Genomic DNA, 20,413 nt, shown 5'->3' with positions numbered 1-20,413 from the left:
GTGATTGAAAAATACAGGATCACTTAGGGATGCATGGCTAAGGTATGAGGTATATGAATCAATTGGTAAGAGAAATTAAAAAGATGTCAGAAAAATTCAAATAAAAAAGAAAATACTGAATGAAAATATAGACTATCAAAGTCTTATGTGCAAAAATTCTAAGTAAAAGAAAAATAAATCTATAATAAGTCCTTGAATCAGGGCCCAAATAAAATGATCTAAGCAATGATGCATTTACCCATTCAGTAGCCAGGACTACAGAAAGGTACCACACTATGAAAGGCAGAAAAAGGACCAAATTATAGGATTATAGTTTTGGGGATACTCGTCTGTGAGTATTTTCAGAGTGACTGTGGACACAAGGAAAGCCTATGTCTAACAATGTTAAATACAGTAACCTCGAGTCTTCACACTAGGTTCAAAATCTTTGCATTGGCCTAGAAGTGCATCAATTCATCCTGGATTGGGTTTTCTTTGGCCCTGTGCAATGGCTCTTTTGTGTATATCTAGTCCTGGAATCAGACAGAATTATTAAGTAAAGTCCCATAATTTATTTTAAACAAGTAGTGGCATCATTTTTATAGTCTCAAGCTTTTGGGGCATGCATTAGCAAGTGTATTTTAAACTTAGAGTACTGCAAAATCAAAAAGTTAAAGAAAATCTTAATACTGGTGACATGTGCTTCAAATATAAAAAGGAGAGAAAAAATTAAAAAAACTGAAAAAGTATATTGCATATGCAAGAAAAATATAATAAAAGAGCTTTAAAAATAAAAATGTAGCTTATAATCATTGACACACTGTGTCACCTAAGAAAATATAGAATACAAGGCTTTCTCACCAAAAATGAGATCCATTTCCTCTTCATATCTGGCCATGATCCACTGTGAGGATGAGCAAATGAATTGAGCAAGGTAACATTTTTCATTTTTAAAGAACAGTGGTACAAATATATAGGTATCAATATCCCCAAAATTTTCAATAGCCCAATTAATTACAATAGCAAACAAACACACTATCATATTTCACATAAGTTGCTGTATGGCATTTTTAAAAAACCTATGAATTGATGGATATTTATCACAATTTTTACAGACATAGCAAATCTTTCAACCTTGGTAATAAACATATTTTTAAACAAAGTAAAACTCATCTTGGGTTTAGAACATCATCAAGAAATCTAGATATCATTCTTATGGAGGTAAAGTAGTGAGCTGAAGATTATAAATGAAGGGAAGCTCCTTTTTTGGAGGCTTTTTAGGGATACAAATGCCCTGAGATTAACTGCCCAACTTCCATTCACATATTTAGAAATGTGGGAAGGTTGGGGGTTATAAAATGTATTTCACTTTAGCTACTAGAATGGGCCTTACGCCTCGTGTTAGGGGCAGGCAAAATAACCAGAGATTGTTAAGAAAAATTTCTAAAAATCATGTTTTAAAAAAACCCTTAAATCAATTGAGATATTTAGCACATTAAATTTTCCAAAGGTTGTTATAGCAATTGTAACCAGTTCTGATTAAGTCCATCTATCCTCTATGTGACAATTTACAAAGGCAAAAATAAAAAAGCTGTTTTCCATATATGGGCTTAATTACAATGGTATTTGTTCAATATGGTTATAGGGGAAAAGCAACAAAATATAACAGTAGTTAAAACTCCATACATTAAAATGATTCAGTGTAACAGAATATTGAATGCAATAATGAACTTAAAATCACAAAGTTAAACCATAAACAAAACAAACAGCAAAATGCAATATAATACAGAGATTTGTACAAACCATTGGAGTCTGAAATGCCCTAAAAATACAACATCCAGTCTCTTTAAAGTTCCTTGGATTTTTTATCCATTTAGATGTCTTGTCTGAAGGCAGAGTGCTAAGGGCTAAGCAATGGGGTCCAAGTTATCTGCTCAGGGCCACACCGCCATGAAGTGACTCAGGCCATATTCCAACCCAGGACTGCACATCTCTTGGCCTGGCTCTCAGTCCACTGAGACACCCAGCTGCTTCCCCAAAGGTAGCTAAATGGTTGTACAGAGCTGAATTTTTTCCCTGACATACAGGTGAAGTCAATAAAAGGATCCATGCAATTAAAAGATATCCTTGTAAAATAGCCATACTTTTAAGCTCCTGCTTATAAGTCTCTTCTCTCCCTTCTTCTCTCTCCCCTCCTACGATACTGCTCATGTGGAGGCCAATACTTAGCCTAAGGGAAAATTACCCCATTTTTACCAGCTGGTAGAAATGAGTCCTGAGTGATGAGTGGATCTGCTCCAAGGCTAGAGTTTGTTGGGCAGGCAGGTCACCAGGTGATTGTGATCTAGGTTAAACAGGGACCGGGTGATTGAGAGAGAGAGCACCGGGGTGGGCAGGGCCGGGACAGGAACGCAGGCAGGCAGGGCAGGGAGCTGGAGCAGGCAGCCAGAGTGGGAGAACAGAGCGCAGCTGGGTCAGTGGGAAAGGCTCAAGAAAGTCCGAAGTGGATGGCTGCAGGCAGGAACACACGCAGGCAGGGAGAAGCCAAGCCAGGAGCTGGTGAGCTATCTAATGGCTGGAACAAGCAGCAACTTTGCGAGGGTAAAAAACCTTGGCCAGAGAAACGTGTATCAAAACAAATTCTAGGCACTAGCTATTAAAAGCTGAACTTAGTAGAGAAAAGAATCAGAAGATTGAGATATTTCGTTGTCCCTTCGTGGTCACCAAACTGTAAGAGTTAGAATTTGGGGGAAAACTGAGGCAGGTAGAAATTAGTTTCTCTCTGCAAGAAGTATTATTTTTTTAGAGTTTATTAAAGGATAAGGATTAAAGAAAATACAGAGTAAGAAAGCATGTGTCTAGGCCCAGAGAGGCCTAGACAACCTCATTTACATCATGAAAGAGATGTGTCTGCTGGGAAGCGGAAGTAGGAAAAAGACCTCAGTAGGCGGGGAACTCCTATAAATAATAATTTGTGATCTCGCCCAGGTGAGAATTCAGTGCAATTACAAAGCATTCTGGGAAGTGAGCAAGGACTTCTGGGGTTTTGAGTCCAGGGTTCAAGTCTCCATTTTTACAATTACCTATTCATTCATATTCCTCTAGCCTCCATTCTCTTTCTCAGGTCACCACCTACAGGTTCATTATATAGGAACTGCTGACGGTCCCTATATATATATATTTGGCAGAGTCTAGAATAATTTTAGTGCACTCATGAGAGATACTTTGCCCAATGAGAACCTTCAGGAGCTTCATTGTGTTTTACTCAAATATTTTTCATTAATTATTTTAATTATACAGAAGGATCCTATATCCTCTATACCTCTGGCATTCATCTGACAATAAAAAAAAGTGTAATCTGCTCCAGAAAATTGTCCATTAACGTCTGTTAGCTTCCTTCTCAAAAAAAAAATTGCCCCCAATCTCAGCTTGCCTTTGGATCTCATATACTTGCCCTTATTCTCTGTTTGCTCCCCTGTACTATTTCTGCTCTCCAAATAGATCATATTTATCAGAGTATAATATATATATGTATATATACATGTCCATGAGGCAATCACTAATGTTTTTATAGATTTGTATGAGTAGCCAGTTGATTGTAAGTTCCCTGAAAGCAGGTGTGGTGGAAAGAGATGTAGATCTGGAAACAGAAGGTTAGAGATCAAGGTATCACATCACCTCTTACTACCTTAGGTGATCAAGCTTTTATTTTTCATTTTTTAAACCCTTAACTTTTGTCTTAGAATCCTTACTGGGTATTGGTTCCAAGGCAGAAGAATGGTAAGGGCTAGATAGTGGGGGCTAAGTGACTTGCCCAGGGTCACACAGCTAGGAAGTGTCTGAGGCCAGATTTGAACCCAGGACCTCCCATCTCTAGGTCTGGCTCTCAATCTACTGAGCTATTCTAATTGCCCCCTTTATGTGCTCAGTCTTTCTGAGCCATAATTAACCAACCCACAAGAATTGATTGAGTATGCACTATGGGTTAGGCACTGCTGAATGCTTAGAAGTGCAAATAATGAAACAACTCCTATTTGCAAGGAATTTACATTCTAATGGAAGGAGACAAATAAATATAAATATATAGCATAAAGGATTTAAAAATATATACAGAATAAAGTGAATAAAAACAAATATATACAAAGTAGCTAAATACAAGGTAGTTTGGGTTGGAGGATACCAGCAGGTGAGAGGAAATCAGCAAAAGCCTTAGTTTCTTCATTTGTAAAATGGTCGTTATCATCATCATATGATGTGCCTCTACCTTATTGAATGGTATAGGGAAAGCCCTTTGCAAATCTCAAAGTGCTATAGAAATGAGAGTTTTGTGCTGGCTGATTCTGAATGTAAAGTGCTGTGGACATGTGAGCTAGACAAGGGCTCCACAAACAGAGCGTGGTCAGTCGGTTGGCAAACATTTAGGAAGTGCCAGGCACTGTGGGGAGTACCGTGGTACAAAGACAATAAAACAGGGTCTATGCCTGAAGGAGCAATTTTAAATGTTGGGGAAAACCCAACATGCAAAAATTGAAGCTACACAACACAAAACAGTGCAAATGGAGGAAAGGCATTCCCAGGGGACAAGACTTGTGCAGAAGGTAGAATTTGAGCCGCACCTTGAAGGAAGGAAGCCAGGGATACAAGGAGGTAGAAGCAGGGAAGAGAACCAGAGTCCAGAAATGTGTGGCAGGTGTGCAAAAGAGCAAGGAAAAGAGGTTCCTGGATCAGAGATTAAGTGGAGGAAGGTCAAATAAGAAAACTAGAAAGGTGGGAAGGAGCCTGGATGTAAAGGGCTTTCAAAGCTCATGAGAGGACTTTATTTTTGCTCCTGGAGGAGAGAGAGAGCTACTGAAATTTATAGACTAGAGGAGTGACATGGATAGGAAGATCACTTGAGCAGCCTAGTGGAGAATGGACAGGAGTGGGGAGAGGCATGGGGTTGAGGAAATCAACCTGACATCTAACTGGTTGTGGAGAAAGGGTTTCTGGGGGAGTCTCTTCAGAATTGGTTTGAATAGTAAATTTCTCCATACCGTATTAGCTCTCTAACTTTTCTCTAGGCTACTTTCTTCAATTCATTGTGCATCAGTGGAGAGAGAAGTGAACTTAGAACGAAGAAGACCCAAGTTCAGCTCCTACCTCAAACACTAGACAGGAGACCTTGGAAAGTCACTTACTGTAATTTCTCTGTGCCTCAGTTTCCACATCTGCAAAATGAGAGAATAAGACTCAGTGGTTTCTTTTTTAATTTTTTAAAACCCTTACCTTCTGTCTTAGAATCAGTACTGTGTATTGGTTCCAAGGCAGAAGAGTGGCAAGGTCTAGGGCAATGGGGGTCAAGTGGCTTGCCCAGGGTCACACATCCAAGAAGTGTCTGAGGCCAGATTTGGGCCTAGGACCTTCCATCTCTAGTCCTGACTCTCAATCCATTAAGCTACCCAGCTGCCCCCCTCAGGGGTTTCTAAGTCCCTTCTCAGCTCTAAATCTAGGATCCTGATTCTAATTCCTTTCTCTGAAGAGAGCTGAGGACTAATTAATGACTCCTCTAAATTTCTGTCACTGCTTCATATTCTTTCCAGAACCATGGACAAAGACTTACGAAAACCCAACCCCTGGGACCCGAATGCTATTGGAGAGGGTCCCAGCTGGAAGGGGCATCGTTATTTCTGCTTCAGATTTAGAGCTATTGTTTCTGCAGAATTCCTTGATTTTCTTTGATGGAAGGTGAGTGGAATCCCCAGCAGTGATTTTACCTTTGTCATGCTTAGGGATCATCATAATTTGAACCAGAAAGGACCTTAAAGAGCAGCATTTTATAGATGCTGAGGCATAGAGAGCTGAAATAATTTGCCCAAAGTTGGATAGGGAATAAAAAGCAGAGCCAAGACTTGAATTCAAGTCCTCAGACTCCTAATCCACTGTTTCCCTACCATACTACATTTCCTTTTGGGGGAAAGGATTCCCCAGTTAAATCTACTTTCGTTGGTGTGGAAAGGGTGGCAGTAGGTGGCTCACTCTGCGCCCTAGTACTGCCTTCCCAGCCATTCAAATCTCGAGTGTCTCAGCAGAATCCCTGACTTCTGGGATAATGGGCTGGCTTAGTCAATTGGATTTGGAGAGTTAGCTATCCCAAAGACATGTGCCCCTACTGAGGAGCTGCTCTCATGGAATAGCATGGAGGACAGGCTTCCCACACAGAAGCCAAACTTGCCTCCAGAAGACAGGGACGCAGGGCCAGGTCCGAGCATTCTGGGGCTACTCCTCAAACCCCAGTAGTGATGACTCCCTCACCCAATGTGTTCCATTGCTTTGGGAGGGCTAGATGGGGTCTGTCACTGCAGGCTTCTTCCTCACTCCCCTTCTTTCTCTGCCTTTTCCTCTCTGCCTTCCTACCATGGACAGGTCCCTGGATGCCAAGGCACCTGAAGCAGCTGCTTCAAGCTATCTCCTCACCTCTTCTGGAGATTCTGGGCTCCATGAAGAAGCAGGAAGTCGTGGCAGAGGAGGAGTTCAGCCTTGTTCAGGGGGCCGGTTCCCCCACACAGAAGGTGAAAGCGCTCATTGATCTGCTGGCTGGGAAGGGCAGCCAGGGCTTCCAGGCTGGACAAGACTTGACTGAGAATTCTGCTGCCCCGCTTAGCCTCCACAGTACTGCCTATGGTAGGCAGTACCTGAAAAAGAATGGGGAGAAGTTATAGCCCTCTTTCTCTTCTCCCCTTCTCTTTGCTCCTTCTCCCTTCCTTACCCCTCCCTATTCCTTGTCTCTCTTCCCCTTTGAGATTCCTTGCCCAGCCTTGATGTCTTTACTTTTGCCTCTTCCTATGAAAATATTTCTCTTTCTGGCCGATCCCCAGACTCATCCCCTGCCTCATCTCTGCAGATTCTGGGATGCAGAAGCATTTGGAGGTTCTCCTGAGCAGATATGGAGTCAGTGTGGACTTAGACCTCCTGTCAGAAAAAGCTGCCTCCGAAAGACTGACCAACTTACTGTTAGTGGAGGGCTTGACGGATCTCCAACTGAAAGAGCACGACTTCACCCAGATTGAGGCCACCCGGGGCCAGAGACGGGTGGCCAAAACGATCCCCCTGGAACGACTCTTCTTACCTCTCTCCAAAGTCTCCATCCCTCCCCGGATTTCTGTGACTGTTGGGGTGGCCGGCATTGGCAAGACTACCCTGGTGGCTCAGTATGTCTCCAAGTGGGCCCGAAGGGAGATCAGTAAGGACATCTCTTTGGTGCTGCCTTTGAATTTCCGAGAACTCAACATTTATGAGAAGTTGTCTGCTGAGAGACTTGTCCGCTCAGTCTTCCCCCACATCAGTGAAACGGGCCTGACGTGGCTGGGTTCTGGGCAGGTCCTGATGATTCTTGATGGGCTGGATGAATTTAAAGTAGCTCTGGATTTTTCCAACACTGTGGCTTGTACAGACCCTAAGAAAGAAGTCCCAGTGGACAATCTTATCACTAACATCATCCGTGGAAATCTCTTTCCAGAAGTTTCCATCTGGGTGACAGCTCGCCCTACGGCTGCCAGCCAGATTCCAGGGGGGCTGGTGGACCGGATGACTGAGATTAGGGGCTTCAATGAGGTGGAGATCCAGGCCTATTTGAGCCAGATGTTTCCTGATAGTCATGACCTCCCTGGCCAAGTCCTGAGTCAGGTCCAGGCCAACAAGGCCCTGTATCTGATGTGCACAGTCCCTTCCTTCTGCCGCCTCTGTGGGACCGTGCTGGGTTACCTGGTCAGGAATGGCCTGGGTTGCCAATCCTCAGAATTGGCACCTCCAAGGACCCTCTCTGAGATCTACTCGTGGTACTTCAAGATAGCCCTGTGTGGGGAGGGACAGGACAGATGGAGGGAAAGCCCAAGGATTGAGCAGGCTGTCCATAGTGGGAGGAAGATGATGGGAACATTGGGCCGACTGGCCTTCCACGGTCTCCTCAGGAAGAAGTATGTGTTTTATGAACAGGACATGAAGGCTTTTGGGGTTGATCTCCCCCTTTTACAGAGCAGCCTATGCAGCTGCTTCCTCCTGAGGGAAGAGACCCCAACATCCTCTGCCTACTGCTTCATCCACCTCACCTTGCAAGAATTTGCAGCGGCCGCTTATTACTACAATGCCGCCAAGAGGGCCATCTTTGACCTCTTCACGGAGAGTGGCATGTCCTGGCCTAAGCTTGGCTTCCTCACCCACTTCAAGAATGCTGTGCAGCGGGCATCCCAGGAGGACAACGGGCAGCTGGATGTCTTTTTACGCTTCCTCTCGGGTTTCCTCTCCCCGCAGGTCAACTCAGTGCTGGCCAGCTGGTTCCTGGGGCGGGATGAACACAACAGCTACCGGGTCCAGGCCTTGGCCCACCTCCAGGGGTACCTCAGGGCTGACACCCCTATCTCCTCCCGCACTGTGAATGTGCTACGGTGCCTGCATGAGCTGCAATACACAGAACTGGCCAGGGCTGTGGAGGAGGGTCTAGAGAGCGAGAACTTGGCTGGGCTCCTGGACCCCATGCACCGCTCTGCCTTGGCCTACCTCCTGCAGGTCTCTGAAATCTGTGCTCAGGAGACCAACCTTACCAGGTGCCTCAACTATGCCATCCTCAAGAGTCTGCTGCCCCAGCTCCTCTACTGCAGGAACCTCAGGTGCCCAGAGGGGAACATAGGGGGCATTTTTAACTGTGAGGCTCCAGGTGTGGGGTGGTGGGGACCAAAGGCTTTGCAAGGGTGAGCTCAAGGTCTGAGATACAGAGGAAAAATGAGGAACTTGAATTATTTTACTCTTCCCCACACCAGAGGAGAACAGCCCTGCTGTTCTGAGTCTTGGGCCAATTTCTTGCCCATCTTTTCCTCACAGAGCTAATAGCAGCCACTGGGCATGACTAGCAATATGGCATAAACCCTACAATACCAGGCCATGAGAAAGTCCTCCTTGGTGGTTCTGTCTCTATCGATGAATCAATCAAGAAACATTTATTAAGGACCTAATATGTGCCAGACAGGCATTGTGCTAAGCACTAAAGATAACAATTGCTGTCTTTGAGAAACTTACATTCTAATAGAGGGATTACAACATGGCCTGCTTGGCAATGCTCCCCCTTACTATCTATCTAGCCTTTTGGCAGAAGTTGTGAGGGACATAATGAATACCCTTATTTGCAGGAGCTCAGAGGGCAGGGCCACAGAGTAGGTACTTCCATGCTGCCCCAGATCTTATGGGAAATTGAAGATGTAGTTATTGGAAAAAATGGACTGGGGAGCCAGGGAGCTCAGGCCTAGAGACAGAAAGTCCTGAATTCAAATCTGACCCCAGACATTTCCTAGCTGGACAAGTCACTTAACTCCCATTGCCTGGCCCTTACCACTTTTCTGCCTTGGAACCAATATATAATATTGATTATTGATTCTAAGGTAGAAGGTGAAGGTTTAAAAAAGGGGAGGGGGATCCCAGAATCTTGGCGATGGAATCCTCTGGAAGAGTTCTTCAGAATGTCTTTTTAGTCCTACACTCTGAACCTGTTAGAAGAGACCCAGAAGTATCCACAACTCTCACATGTTTCTTATTTAGAGACAGTTTCAGAAAAAAGGCCATTTCTAATCTTGTTCCCTTTTTTCAATAACTATATCAGGAACTCCTAAAATTCCCCTGAGATCTGGAGGTGCATGGTAGTATCTTTTCTGTGGCCCATGCCCATTGAGCTCCTGCAAGTGAGCAGGGTATTCACCATGTCCCACATGCTTCAGGCAAGAGGCTAGAAAGGCAGTAAGTGGGAGCAGTTACTAAGCCATCCAGGGGCTGGTATCTAAGACAGGGAAGTGCTCTCCAGGGTATCCAGGTGCCAAAGGACTTACCTGCCCCTACAATGGCTCCTAAGAACGACCATCCCTTGCCACGTGCTCTCAGGAGAGATCGAGACATCCTTGTTGGCTTGGCAGGGAGGTCACCTACTCTTTGGAGTGGGGCAGATGGGAAAAGTGGTAGCCTGGGAGTTAGACATCCAGGATTAAGACCCAGCCTTTGACTCTGATCCACTATAAACCAGCTCTCCAGTCTCCTATATCTCTGGCCCATCCCCTCTCTCTGCCTTAGACTCTTTCTAGTTAGGTGCAGAAGCCCTCTAAGATGTGCTCCTGGTTCCTCAGATGACTCTGATCATTGAGGGACAAGAGAGAGGAGAAGAGAACACTTCTTGTCTCTCCTGCGATTACAAACCTACTCTGTGCTATGCTCTGTTCTGCTTGACCAGGCTGGATAACAACCAGTTTCAAGACAATGTGATGGAATTGCTGGGCAGTGTGCTGAGCAGCAAGGATTGCTATATTCAGAAGATCAGGTAACCATGGCAGCCCAGGGTAAAGCTCGTGGGACCCACCCTTTCCCCATCAAAGGACAAGTGGCTAATTCCAACCCTGACTGCCAAGTCTTCCTTCCTCTTGATGGAGCTTGAGCAGCTTTCCTCATCCCTTCCCCGGTGATGCTTAGTAGGCTTTCCAACATTCTAAATTGTTGATCGTTCATTTATTCCTTTGCTCATTGTTAAGCACTCCCTGTGCAAAGTCCTGTGCTGGGTATGAAGGTCCTCACCTCATGGAGGGTGATATGCCACATATACAAATATGAATCTGCATACATAATGAGAATACACTAACTAGGGAAGAAAGGAAAGAAGGCAGGCAGGCAGGAAGGATAGAAAGAAGGAAACAAAGAAGGAGGAAGGGAGGAAAAGAAGGGAAAAAGGAAGGAAGGAAGATGGGAGAAAGGATGAATGAAGCATTTGTTAAGTACCTCATATGTGCCAGGCACTATTTTAAAAGCTTTACAAATATTATTCCATTTGATCCTCACAACAACATTGGGAAGTGGGTGCTAGAATCCCCATTTTATAGTTGAGGAAACTGAGGAAGGAAAAAATTAAGTGACCTGCCCAGGGTCATAAGCTAGTAAGTGTCTGAGACCAGACATGAACTCGGGGCTTCTTGACTGCAGGCCTCGTTCTCAATCCACTGCATCACCAGCTGCCCTTAAAATTAGGGTTCAGAACTCGGGGTCAGAATAAAGCTCCACAAGAACATAATGTTGAAGAGACACATCATGCATGGCCCAGTGGACAGAGGGCTGGCCTGGGAGCCAACAAAACCTCTCCTATGCCAGCTGTGTAACTATGGGCAAGTCACCTAACATCTCAGGGCCCCCAGGCAACTCTCTTAAGTCTAAATGTTATAAAGAAGGTGCTCTCTGTCCAGGTAAAGAATATTTCTATACTATGGAATCCTCACACTAAGGAAATCACAAGTCTGAGCCCTCCCTTCTCTTTAAAAAAAAAAATATATATATATATATGGAATGTGCAGAGTGCTTTGTAATGTCAGAGGAAGGGGATATTTTCAGCTGAAGACATTAAGGAGGGCTTCCTAGAGGAGACAACTTTTCTTCTGTGCCTAAATAAGAAAAGGCAAGAGGTGGCATAGTAGATAGAGTCAAGAAATCTTGAGAATAAACCTGGTCCTCAGACACCAGCTCTGTGACCCTGGGCAAGTCATGTAACCTCAGTTAGCTGTAAAATGGAGAGGATAACGGCACCTTCCTCCCAGGTTATTGTGAGGCTCAGATGAAATGATCATTGGAAAGTTTTTAGCATAGTGCCTGGCACATGGCGAGTGCTATGTAAATGTTAGTCATTCTTGTTATTAAGATCACAAAAGTTGGAGAGGGAGGAGAAAGCAAGCCTTTGTTCCACAATTCATTACTGAGCAGACCTCAGTGGTCTAACCGCCTGTGGACATACAGATGAGACAAAATCCCTGTTTGTTGTTTGTAACAAGCTAGTTAGTTAATTGGGTCTACACCCCTCCCCCCAAAGCTAAAGGGTAACAAATGCAAAGGATAAATGAGTGGGACAGACAAGAAAGAGGCTCACCCTAACTGAGCCCACTGGTGTACCTGTAGGTGGAGAGAGAGGGGCAGGTAAAGAGAGAAAGGAGAAATGTGAAGATCCGGAAATGATGTTCCTCTTTTCTTCCTTGGGCAGCTTGGCTGAGAACCAGATCCATAACAAAGGGACCAAATCTCTGGCCAGATCCCTCTTGGTCAATAGAAGTCTGACTGTCCTGGAGTAAGTTGGATGCATTTTAATCGAAAAACCAGACTGCAGGTTTCTGAAGAATTAGGGAACAGCAGCTGGTCCCCGTTTCTTCTGTCCTGGAATTTTAGTGAGACTCATTCTCCCCTTCTTCCAGAGGCCTCTGGTGAAAAGTATGAGGTCTTCTGTCCGTCATCTACTGGGTCCCCAGATACAGGACAGTGATGCGAGTGATTGCTCTTCCCCACTGTCTAGTGTGTGTCTGGAATGCCTTCCTTCACCAGTGATCCGAGTCCTTCAAAGCCGAGTAGAGACAGTTGGGGACTTGAGGCCATTCATCTTTCCTTTAGTGCTCAGTAGTAGCCAAAAATAAGCCATCTTCAGCTGGGTACCTGAAGTACCTCAACACTTACAATCCTAGTTATTTTCCTCTGGGAACAAATCTGCTCCTACTCCTGGGCCCACATCTTTCCTTAGGGCTGGTGCTCATCACATTTCTGCCCCAAGCAGGCGAGGCAGGGCTTTCTCCCAAGTGTGTGTCCATCCCCAGAGGACCCCATGAGTTTTTTAAAACAATGATCTCACTCTCGGGAACCCTTTTCCTCTCCAAAAAAGGCACCAAGACGTGAAACCCCAAACCACCTCTCGGAGATTCAGTGATTTAAAAGATAAAACCAATCCTAAAATAACCAAACAAATGGTACCCTTCCATGCTTGAGTTTCCCTTCAGCAAACAGAGAAGAGGTTAACCCTATCATTCTTGCTGTCTTGTTCTTCTACCAGTCTTCGAAGTAATTCCATTGGACCCCAAGGAGCTAAGGCCCTGGCAGATTCTTTGAAGATTAACCGGGTCTTGGTGTCTCTGAGGTGGGTGTTAATGGCTCTTTTTGCCAAAAGATTTGTGCCAGGAGAGGGTCTAGGAAAACCTGAATGAAGTAGAAGGAATTTCACAAGGAGAGCTGTGGTGATGCCAGCTCAAATCCCTTTGGGTGGCCAGGATAGAAGTTAGCAACTGCATACCCTACCCCAGCCTCTAGCTCATTCCAGTGGCCATACTGGTCTATTCATAGAGTCTCTTGGGATCCATGGAATGGGAAACGCTAAGGGGGCTCTATTCCAAGATGGCTGGTTGACTCCATCTCAAAGCAGAGTCAAAAGAATGTAGCAATCATGGGGGACGCTTGTTGAGTGTCCTTCATGTAGGGAGAGGCAGCATATGTGGGTAGAATATCCCTCTGGAACCTCCGGATTCGAGCCCTGCTGCAATACCATCACGGCTTTCTGACCCTAGGCAAGTCTCTGTGCTCTAGGCAACTCTCTAAAACTGTAAGTAACATACTAGCCTGTGTTAGAAGAGAGATTTCCCTCACCTAGGAGTTCTTACCAACGAGACCCCAGGTCTGGTCCCCATCCCTCATCCTCCCTATCCCTTACATATGCACACTATCTCACTTGAATCTCACAGTCACCTTGTAAGGAGGAATTTCCCAATGAGAAAGCTGAGAGTCAGAAGTTTAGTGATTTGTCCAAGATCATATAACTTATAAATATATGAGAAAGGATTTAAACCCAGCTCTTCTTGACTCTAGAGCTGGACCTCTAACCATGACATCCTACCGCCTCAGATGGTCTCTGAGTTTCCTTCCAACTCTGCAAGTCTTTGTTTACATGTTTCTCTTTTGCTTCACAGCCTCCAGAATAATGCCATCAAGGATGATGGTGCCAAATTTGTTGCAGATGCCCTGATGGTGAACCACAAGCTTTCTGTACTGCAGTGAGTGTCCTGGAGGCCAGCCCGGAGCCCCTAAAGTATTCTTCTCCTTTCTTTGTCTTCTGTAGATCACTTTGCACATTTCCTATGAGCAGGAATAAAGGGGGGCAGGTCTGGTGGTCTCTAGAACCTTTTGATCAGAATAACTGGGTTTTTCCAAGGTTAATTTCCCTGGAACAAAAACCCAAAACCAAACAAACAGAACAACATTAGGAAAGAAAGACAAAAGGATACAAGGAACAAAAATGATTCCGTGTCCACATCTGACCCTCTTGTTACAGCTCTTTCTGCAGTCAAAAGAGCTAACTGTAGTTTTTTGTTGTTGTTTTTAGAAGACATGCAGGCCTTAAAGGAGGGCTCTGCCTTCTGGCCTTCTTTGTTTACAATTTTTTAAAGGCCTGTTCCAAACTGAAGGGCTTTCAGAGGACATTCTTTGGCTTAGAAAGCTCCCTAGCTTCCAACAACCTGCAAGTGTTTACTATTGGCAATGCTTGATGCTAAAGGCTGGGAAGGAAAAATGGATAAGTTCCAGATCTTCCCCTCAAGGAGTCTGTGATACAATAGGAGGGACAAAAATGTAAACATCAATAAATACGAAAAAATAACTGATATTTGTAAAACCCTCTAAGGTTTGCAAGGTGCTTTGCATTCATTATTTGGTTTGGTCCTGGCCATCACTATAAATGCTGAGGGTGTCATCCCCATTTCTAGATGAGGAAACTGAATCTTGGGTTAAATGACCTGCCTGGGAAACACAAGTGTGTATGTTAGGATTAGAATCTAAACCATCGGGTTTTAAATTACGCTGCCCCCTGAGGCATAATGGATTAAATATAAAGAATACCTGCAAATCTAGTGTGTGGAGTCTAGCCCAACAAAGGGGTCTATTTGGTTTTTTGGGGTCCCAAAGCAACTTCAGAAAGGTCCCCACTGACTTTTGTAAACAACCCCCACACACTTTTTATTGATATATTTTATTCTTGCATTGGCTAAATTTCTCCCCCCATCCTGACCTTTCTTCCTTTCCAGAAAGCAATTCCATATATTTTTCTCCCCTAAATTTAATTAATTTTAAAACTACAATCTATGGTTGTAATTTTTAATCCTGTAATATTTTTTAAAGAAAAAGAGGAATAAGTTTTTTTTAAAAATCAGTTAAGCCAATCAATACATTGACCACATTGATACTTTGAACCCTAACAAATGTTAGCTGGGCTACTGGAGACAGTTGTACAAATACACAGATGTGGAGTGGAGTAATTTCCATCCAGCCACACTTCCCAGCCCTTATTCAGGATAGAATTATAGCCTCACTGGCTTACCTGGGTCTTGGTCCTTTATACTTGGTGCCCAAAAGGACTATATTCCCTCACCTTGATTATGGACTTTCTATCCAATCCTGTTTACTCCTATTCCCAGATCCTCACTTGGATACAACATTGATGCTCACTCATAGGTACTTCCTAGAGATCCTAGAGAATGTGTAATTATGGGAAGAAGGCAATCATCCCCTGATTTACCATATCCTTCCATCCCACTCCTTGCCTGCCCAATCCTTTGCCCAGAGAGCAGCTGATGGGTGGCATTTATAAGTAATTCTGACTCTTCCACAGACTACAAAAGAATACCATTGGGCCCCTTGGAGCCAAGTCAATTGCAGATGCCCTAAAGAAAAACGGGAGCCTGAAGGAACTCATGTAAGGAATCCCTGAAAACACTTGTCTTCCTATAAAGTTCCTTGGTACTAGAGTGAGTGAAGGTTGGACACTGGTGAAAAGTAGGCATACTGAGTAGTTAGGGAAGCAGATGTCCCCAGAAACTCAAAAGACCTGAGATCCACCAAGCCTAGCATAGTTTCTGGCTCCCTAAATGGCACTGAATGAGCCTCCATCTCTCAAGATATCAAGTGATATTTCCTGACTATTCACAAGTACTCCTATGACCATACACACTATGTGTGTACTCCCTCTACTGATGCCATTGACAATCCTTCTATGTATTAAAAGATGGTTTTTACTAGATATTATGGCTAACAGGATTGGCCAACCTTTGGACAACCTTCTGGTGATGATGAAACTCTTCTGAATCTGGTGAGGCTGGTCTTTGGACAACTGATGTAGTTTGTTACCTGGCCCATACTTGAAGCCTTCCCAGCTTTAGAGGACTTGTCAGATCTTGTATTCTGTGTCATGGCTTTTAAGTACTTAGTGTCACATCCATAATCTAATGAGGTGTCAGAAAATGCCTTTATGAACAAAAGTTCAACCCCAGGACTCAAAGACAGGAAATTTGCACTTTTGCTTCTTATCCTGTTTAATTGACTTACTTGGATAATGGCTATTGGTCCACTAAGATCTCTTGAGGAGAATAGTGACCATCCTGATAGCTTTGGAAGTTATACTGACAGGGCTCCTTGATTCATGGGAGGGAAATGTAAGGGGATGTAGTCGGAAGCACATGTCTACCTAGAGAAGAGGGTGGGAGAAGAGGGAGTGGGACTCTAGGCTTACTACTATTATGTTTGTTCATAGTTTTTCTAGTAACAGTGTTGGGAATGATGGCTCCAAAGCTCTGGCAGAGGCACTGAAGGTGAACCAAAGCCTCATCACCCTGGAGTAAGTCTACTTAGTTTCTTAGTCTGCTTAGTCAAGACCATGTTTCCTGTTGGTGGTGGGCATATGAACCATTTGTTTTCCAAGTGGGGGCTCAAGATGATCTCTCTAGGGCTTCTTCAGGCAGGTTCAGGGTGAATTATGTCAGTCTATGAAGGGGGAAAGAGACAGATATAGAGATGCAGAGAAGAAGAGAAATAAGTTGAGACAGAGAGAGAGACAGAGAGAGAGACACACACAGAGAGTCGAGAGAGAGAGAGAGAGAGAGAGAGAGAGAGAGAGAGAGAGAGAGAGAGAGAAGAGATAGGGGTGTGAGGAGAGGATTTTTAATCAGATATTTTATTACTAGAAACTAACCAAGGATAGCCACAAAACACTGGGCAGTTCCTTCAGTTTGCCCCTACCTCCAAAGCCTTTGCCTCTTCTTACCAGTTTCTGTACTATATACAATGTGAATGGCATGGGTCAAGCAGTCAAGAATGGAGGAGATCAAAGGATGATGCTTTTGGAATGATATGGTGTTAATGTTAAATTTTATGGTTGAGACTGAATATATTTTTAGTTGGTCGCCAGGGATTTAAATTCTAAATCCCAATGAAATACTCGTCAGAATGGAATTTATGGTGGTTTATTTACAATAGAAGGAAGAAATTAAGAATGAGAAGGAGAGAGGAAAAAGGAAAGGATAGCTGCTCCAGCCTGGTCTGAACCAGGCAGGAGTTCTGAGGTCTCAGCAAAGGGATGAGCCTCTCCAGAGGCTGGTGCCTTCAGAAAAGCCAAGGAAAGGGGAGTCAGCCTTCTCACACACCACATGATCGTCTAAGGGAAGCGGTCTCATGTCTCACACTCGAGCTCCTCCATGGTTGAGTTCTAAGTCCCTCTCACAGGAAGTGATACAAAATATAAAGGCAGTTCTTTATGTCACTTCCTGTGTCTTACATTACCAATGATGGCTTAAACTTGACTTTGGACAGCCTGGGGGTCAGTCAATTGTTTCTGATTTCTCACTTGCTAGCACACTCGGGTCATAGACCTTCCTCCCCCACACTTAATCCTTAAGTGGGTGTGTATACATTCCTGGTTGCTAGAATTCTAAATACTAACCAGGGTAGAGTAAATCTAAAATTCACAATGGGCCGGGATATGGTCTTAAGAGGAGTAAGGAGAGTAGATGGAGTTTTTGCTCCTGATATGGTTCATGGGCTAAGAAGTTTGAAGACCACAGAAATGGATGTGTGGCCAATAGGAAGAGGATATTTTCCTTCCTGGCTCCCCAGGAACATTTATCTTGGGACCAACCTTGTCTGATAACCACCAAGGGCTCTTCTTAGCTCTACAATGGTATTGGGCATGGTCTAACCTATAGTGGTTAGAATCTGGATGACTATGGCCTAGACCTTCAACACCTCTCCCATATGACTAAAGGCCTGTATTTCTAAAATGTCACAGTGGTGCTACATGAAGCAGTATGCTGCAGCCAAGCTACCTGGCCTCTACCAAAATCATATCCATGACTAGAGCTGTCCCAGTGACTCCTGGGCAGAATTTGAAGATCATACACATACATACCATCATCCCATAAATTCCCCCCTGTCCCTGAGGCACTTATGTGTTCCTATCCCACCCTATTATCACACTCTACCTTCAGGCTGTATGTTGTTTTGTACCATCTCTTTTCCTATTCAAGATTGGCCTTGGAGTTCATTTTAACCTACTACTATTATAAATATGCTGGGAGGCAGCACAGAGCATTATTTACCCTAGATTGCCAATCCCCAAGATATCTTGGCCATGGCCTTAGTTTTATTAGTTCCCTCTTGTCTTCAATCTGTGTGAAGCCCTAAATGCCCCAACTGTTAAGCGTAAGCAAGAGTACCACCACACTCTCTGGACAAGATCAGAATACCGAGAATCTTTGAGCAAATCCAATCTATTTTGAAGCAGCAGGAGCATTGGGAGTGACATTACTTTGTTATTGGAGATAAAGGAAGGAAAGGATTAGGGGTACAGTCCATGGCCACTTGGGCCCCACTAGTCCAATTTCCTAATCCAAACTATATCATGGGCTTGTCAAATATCTAAATCCTCTATACTCTGCAATCTCAAAGCAACCTCAAATCTCAGGGAGAGAGAATGAAGCTGCTGGTGGGAGGAGCCAAATACCTTGGGCAGTAACACTTTTGTGGAAAGCAGAAAAATCAACTGGGGACATTTTGTAGGGGGGAAATTGGTGTAGACTATAGGCTCCACAAAGGTGGACCTTGCCCTATCAAGACTTTAGATCTCTCGGTGCTACATACAGCCTCATAGTAGGTGCAGGAATGAATAATGGAAAAGTGTTTAAGCTGCCAAAACCTGTACTAAACTCTGAGAATACAATGACAAAAGTAAAGATTGTCTCTGCCCTCTAGGGGAGTAGCAGCTAGGCTAAGCCAAAGTTATAGGGATGGCAAGTGAAGCCATTGGGGAACAGACTGATCCATGAATGATAAATGTCTTGAGATTAATTCATTCAGCTGGCAATTTTGGCCTCATTTAGTGCAATGGACAAGCAGAGCTCACTCATTAGCCAAGGTGGGACACCTGATGGTGGCCATGCTAGACTTTGAGTGTAATGGTTTCCTTCCTCTATCTTTAGCCTTCAGAGTAATTCCATCAGTGATGCTGGGGTCACTGCCTTGACACATGCTCTCCGCTCAAATCAGACTCTCCTCAGCCTTAAGTAAGTCCTGGTTCCTGCTATCCAACTGGGAATTCCCATTTCTCAAAGAAAATCTTTGCTAGGGCCAAAAGGTACTGATTTATCATTGTGGAGGTATCCCTCAGGGCTCCCCCACACCCATGGGAAAGAGATTTGGGGAGACCAGATCTTTAAATTATCCCTTAAAATAGCAGAACTTGTTTGTAGTACCACTTTCCCCTGGTGCCACAGCTCATCTTGCTCTTCTCCCTCTCTCCCTCTCCTTTCCTCTCTCCTTCCCTTTGACTCTTTCCCTTCTTCCCTTTCTCTGTCTTTGTCTCTTTCTGTCCCCTAACTATTCTGATCTGTTGGGCTGGGGAGCAGCCAGCCAAAAGGCTTTTCAGGAAGTTTGGAACCCTCAAGGTGGGGGAATTGAGGAAGGTGATGAGAGATAGATTAATGATGATAGGCAATGATTTGGGGAGGGCTCTCTGCAAAGGGGCAGCTAGTATTTGTTTCCTCTAACCCCTCCTGCTTGGCATATCTCTTCCCCTTACCCTGTCTCTGAGCTTGGCCTCCCACTCAGCCCTGTGGTTTACAGGTCCCAGGGGCATCCAGGGTTTCTTGGGCCTGAGATGGTAGAGGGGTCTGGGATACTTTCCTCAGGTGGGCCTCCTCACTTTGGAATACTGGAGACTGGTTTCTCTCCTCAGCCTTCGAGAAAACTCCATCAGTCCGGAAGGAGCTCGGGACATTGCCAGTGCTCTGTGCAGCAATCGGGTCCTCCAGAACTTGGAGTAAGTCAGGTCTCTGGTGAGGGAGGGTGTACTAGAAGGTAGGGGGCATTAGCTCCTTGATATGTTTTTTCTCAAGATGGTTATTATTTTAGTGCCATCATAAGACAAATGAAACTTCATCTGGGGAGTTTCAGCCTCCCTAACCAATCAAATTGTTGGTTTTTCTGATGCTAAAGGTAGGCATGAGACTAGAAAATAGTAATCCTTCCTGACTTTACGTCACAATGTCAGAGAAAGAGCCATAGGCTTCAAGACAGGAGTCTTGGGTTCTAGTCCAGCTCTCTACCACTAACTAATTTATTGTCAGCAAATCACTTTTATATTTGAGTCCTCCTCCCCCCAGCACCAAGTACAGCCTGGTCATGTAGCCGTGTGGTCATAGCCAAATCATTCATCTGTATGTAAGGCATCCAATAAATGCTTGTTGATTTAAATCATCTCTCACCCCTAGTTTTCCCATATATGAAATGGGTATCATATCTGCTCTGCCTACTTCAG

General features: G+C 44.3%; 1 protein-coding gene across 2 annotated transcripts in view; it reads left to right on the top strand.

The window, feature by feature from the left end:
- NLRC3 (NLR family CARD domain containing 3) overlaps nt 1–20,413 on the top strand; it is a 78,863-nt gene that overhangs the window by 26,974 nt on the left and 31,476 nt on the right. Inside the window, exons 2-12 of one of the 2 annotated variants that reach the window (XM_016424106.2) lie at nt 5,559–5,703; nt 6,382–6,527; nt 6,860–8,621; nt 10,223–10,309; nt 12,005–12,088; nt 12,839–12,922; nt 13,746–13,829; nt 15,440–15,523; nt 16,358–16,441; nt 19,077–19,160; nt 19,832–19,915. In XM_016424106.2, the coding sequence (XP_016279592.1) occupies nt 5,603–5,703; nt 6,382–6,527; nt 6,860–8,621; nt 10,223–10,309; nt 12,005–12,088; nt 12,839–12,922; nt 13,746–13,829; nt 15,440–15,523; nt 16,358–16,441; nt 19,077–19,160; nt 19,832–19,915 (2,684 nt within the window). In that variant the 5' untranslated portion in view covers nt 5,559–5,602. Of the gene's footprint in view, nt 1–5,558; nt 5,704–6,381; nt 6,640–6,859; nt 8,622–10,222; nt 10,310–12,004; nt 12,089–12,838; nt 12,923–13,745; nt 13,830–15,439; nt 15,524–16,357; nt 16,442–19,076; nt 19,161–19,831; nt 19,916–20,413 lie in introns of both variants that reach the window. The other variant, XM_007499085.3, reaches the window with a different exon arrangement.

This window comes from Monodelphis domestica, chromosome 7 (genome assembly GCF_027887165.1).
Source record: "Monodelphis domestica isolate mMonDom1 chromosome 7, mMonDom1.pri, whole genome shotgun sequence".
Lineage (NCBI taxonomy): Eukaryota > Metazoa > Chordata > Mammalia > Didelphimorphia > Didelphidae > Monodelphis > Monodelphis domestica.
Note: the sequence above shows the minus strand (reverse complement) of the source record. Positions and strands in the feature narration are given on the sequence as shown.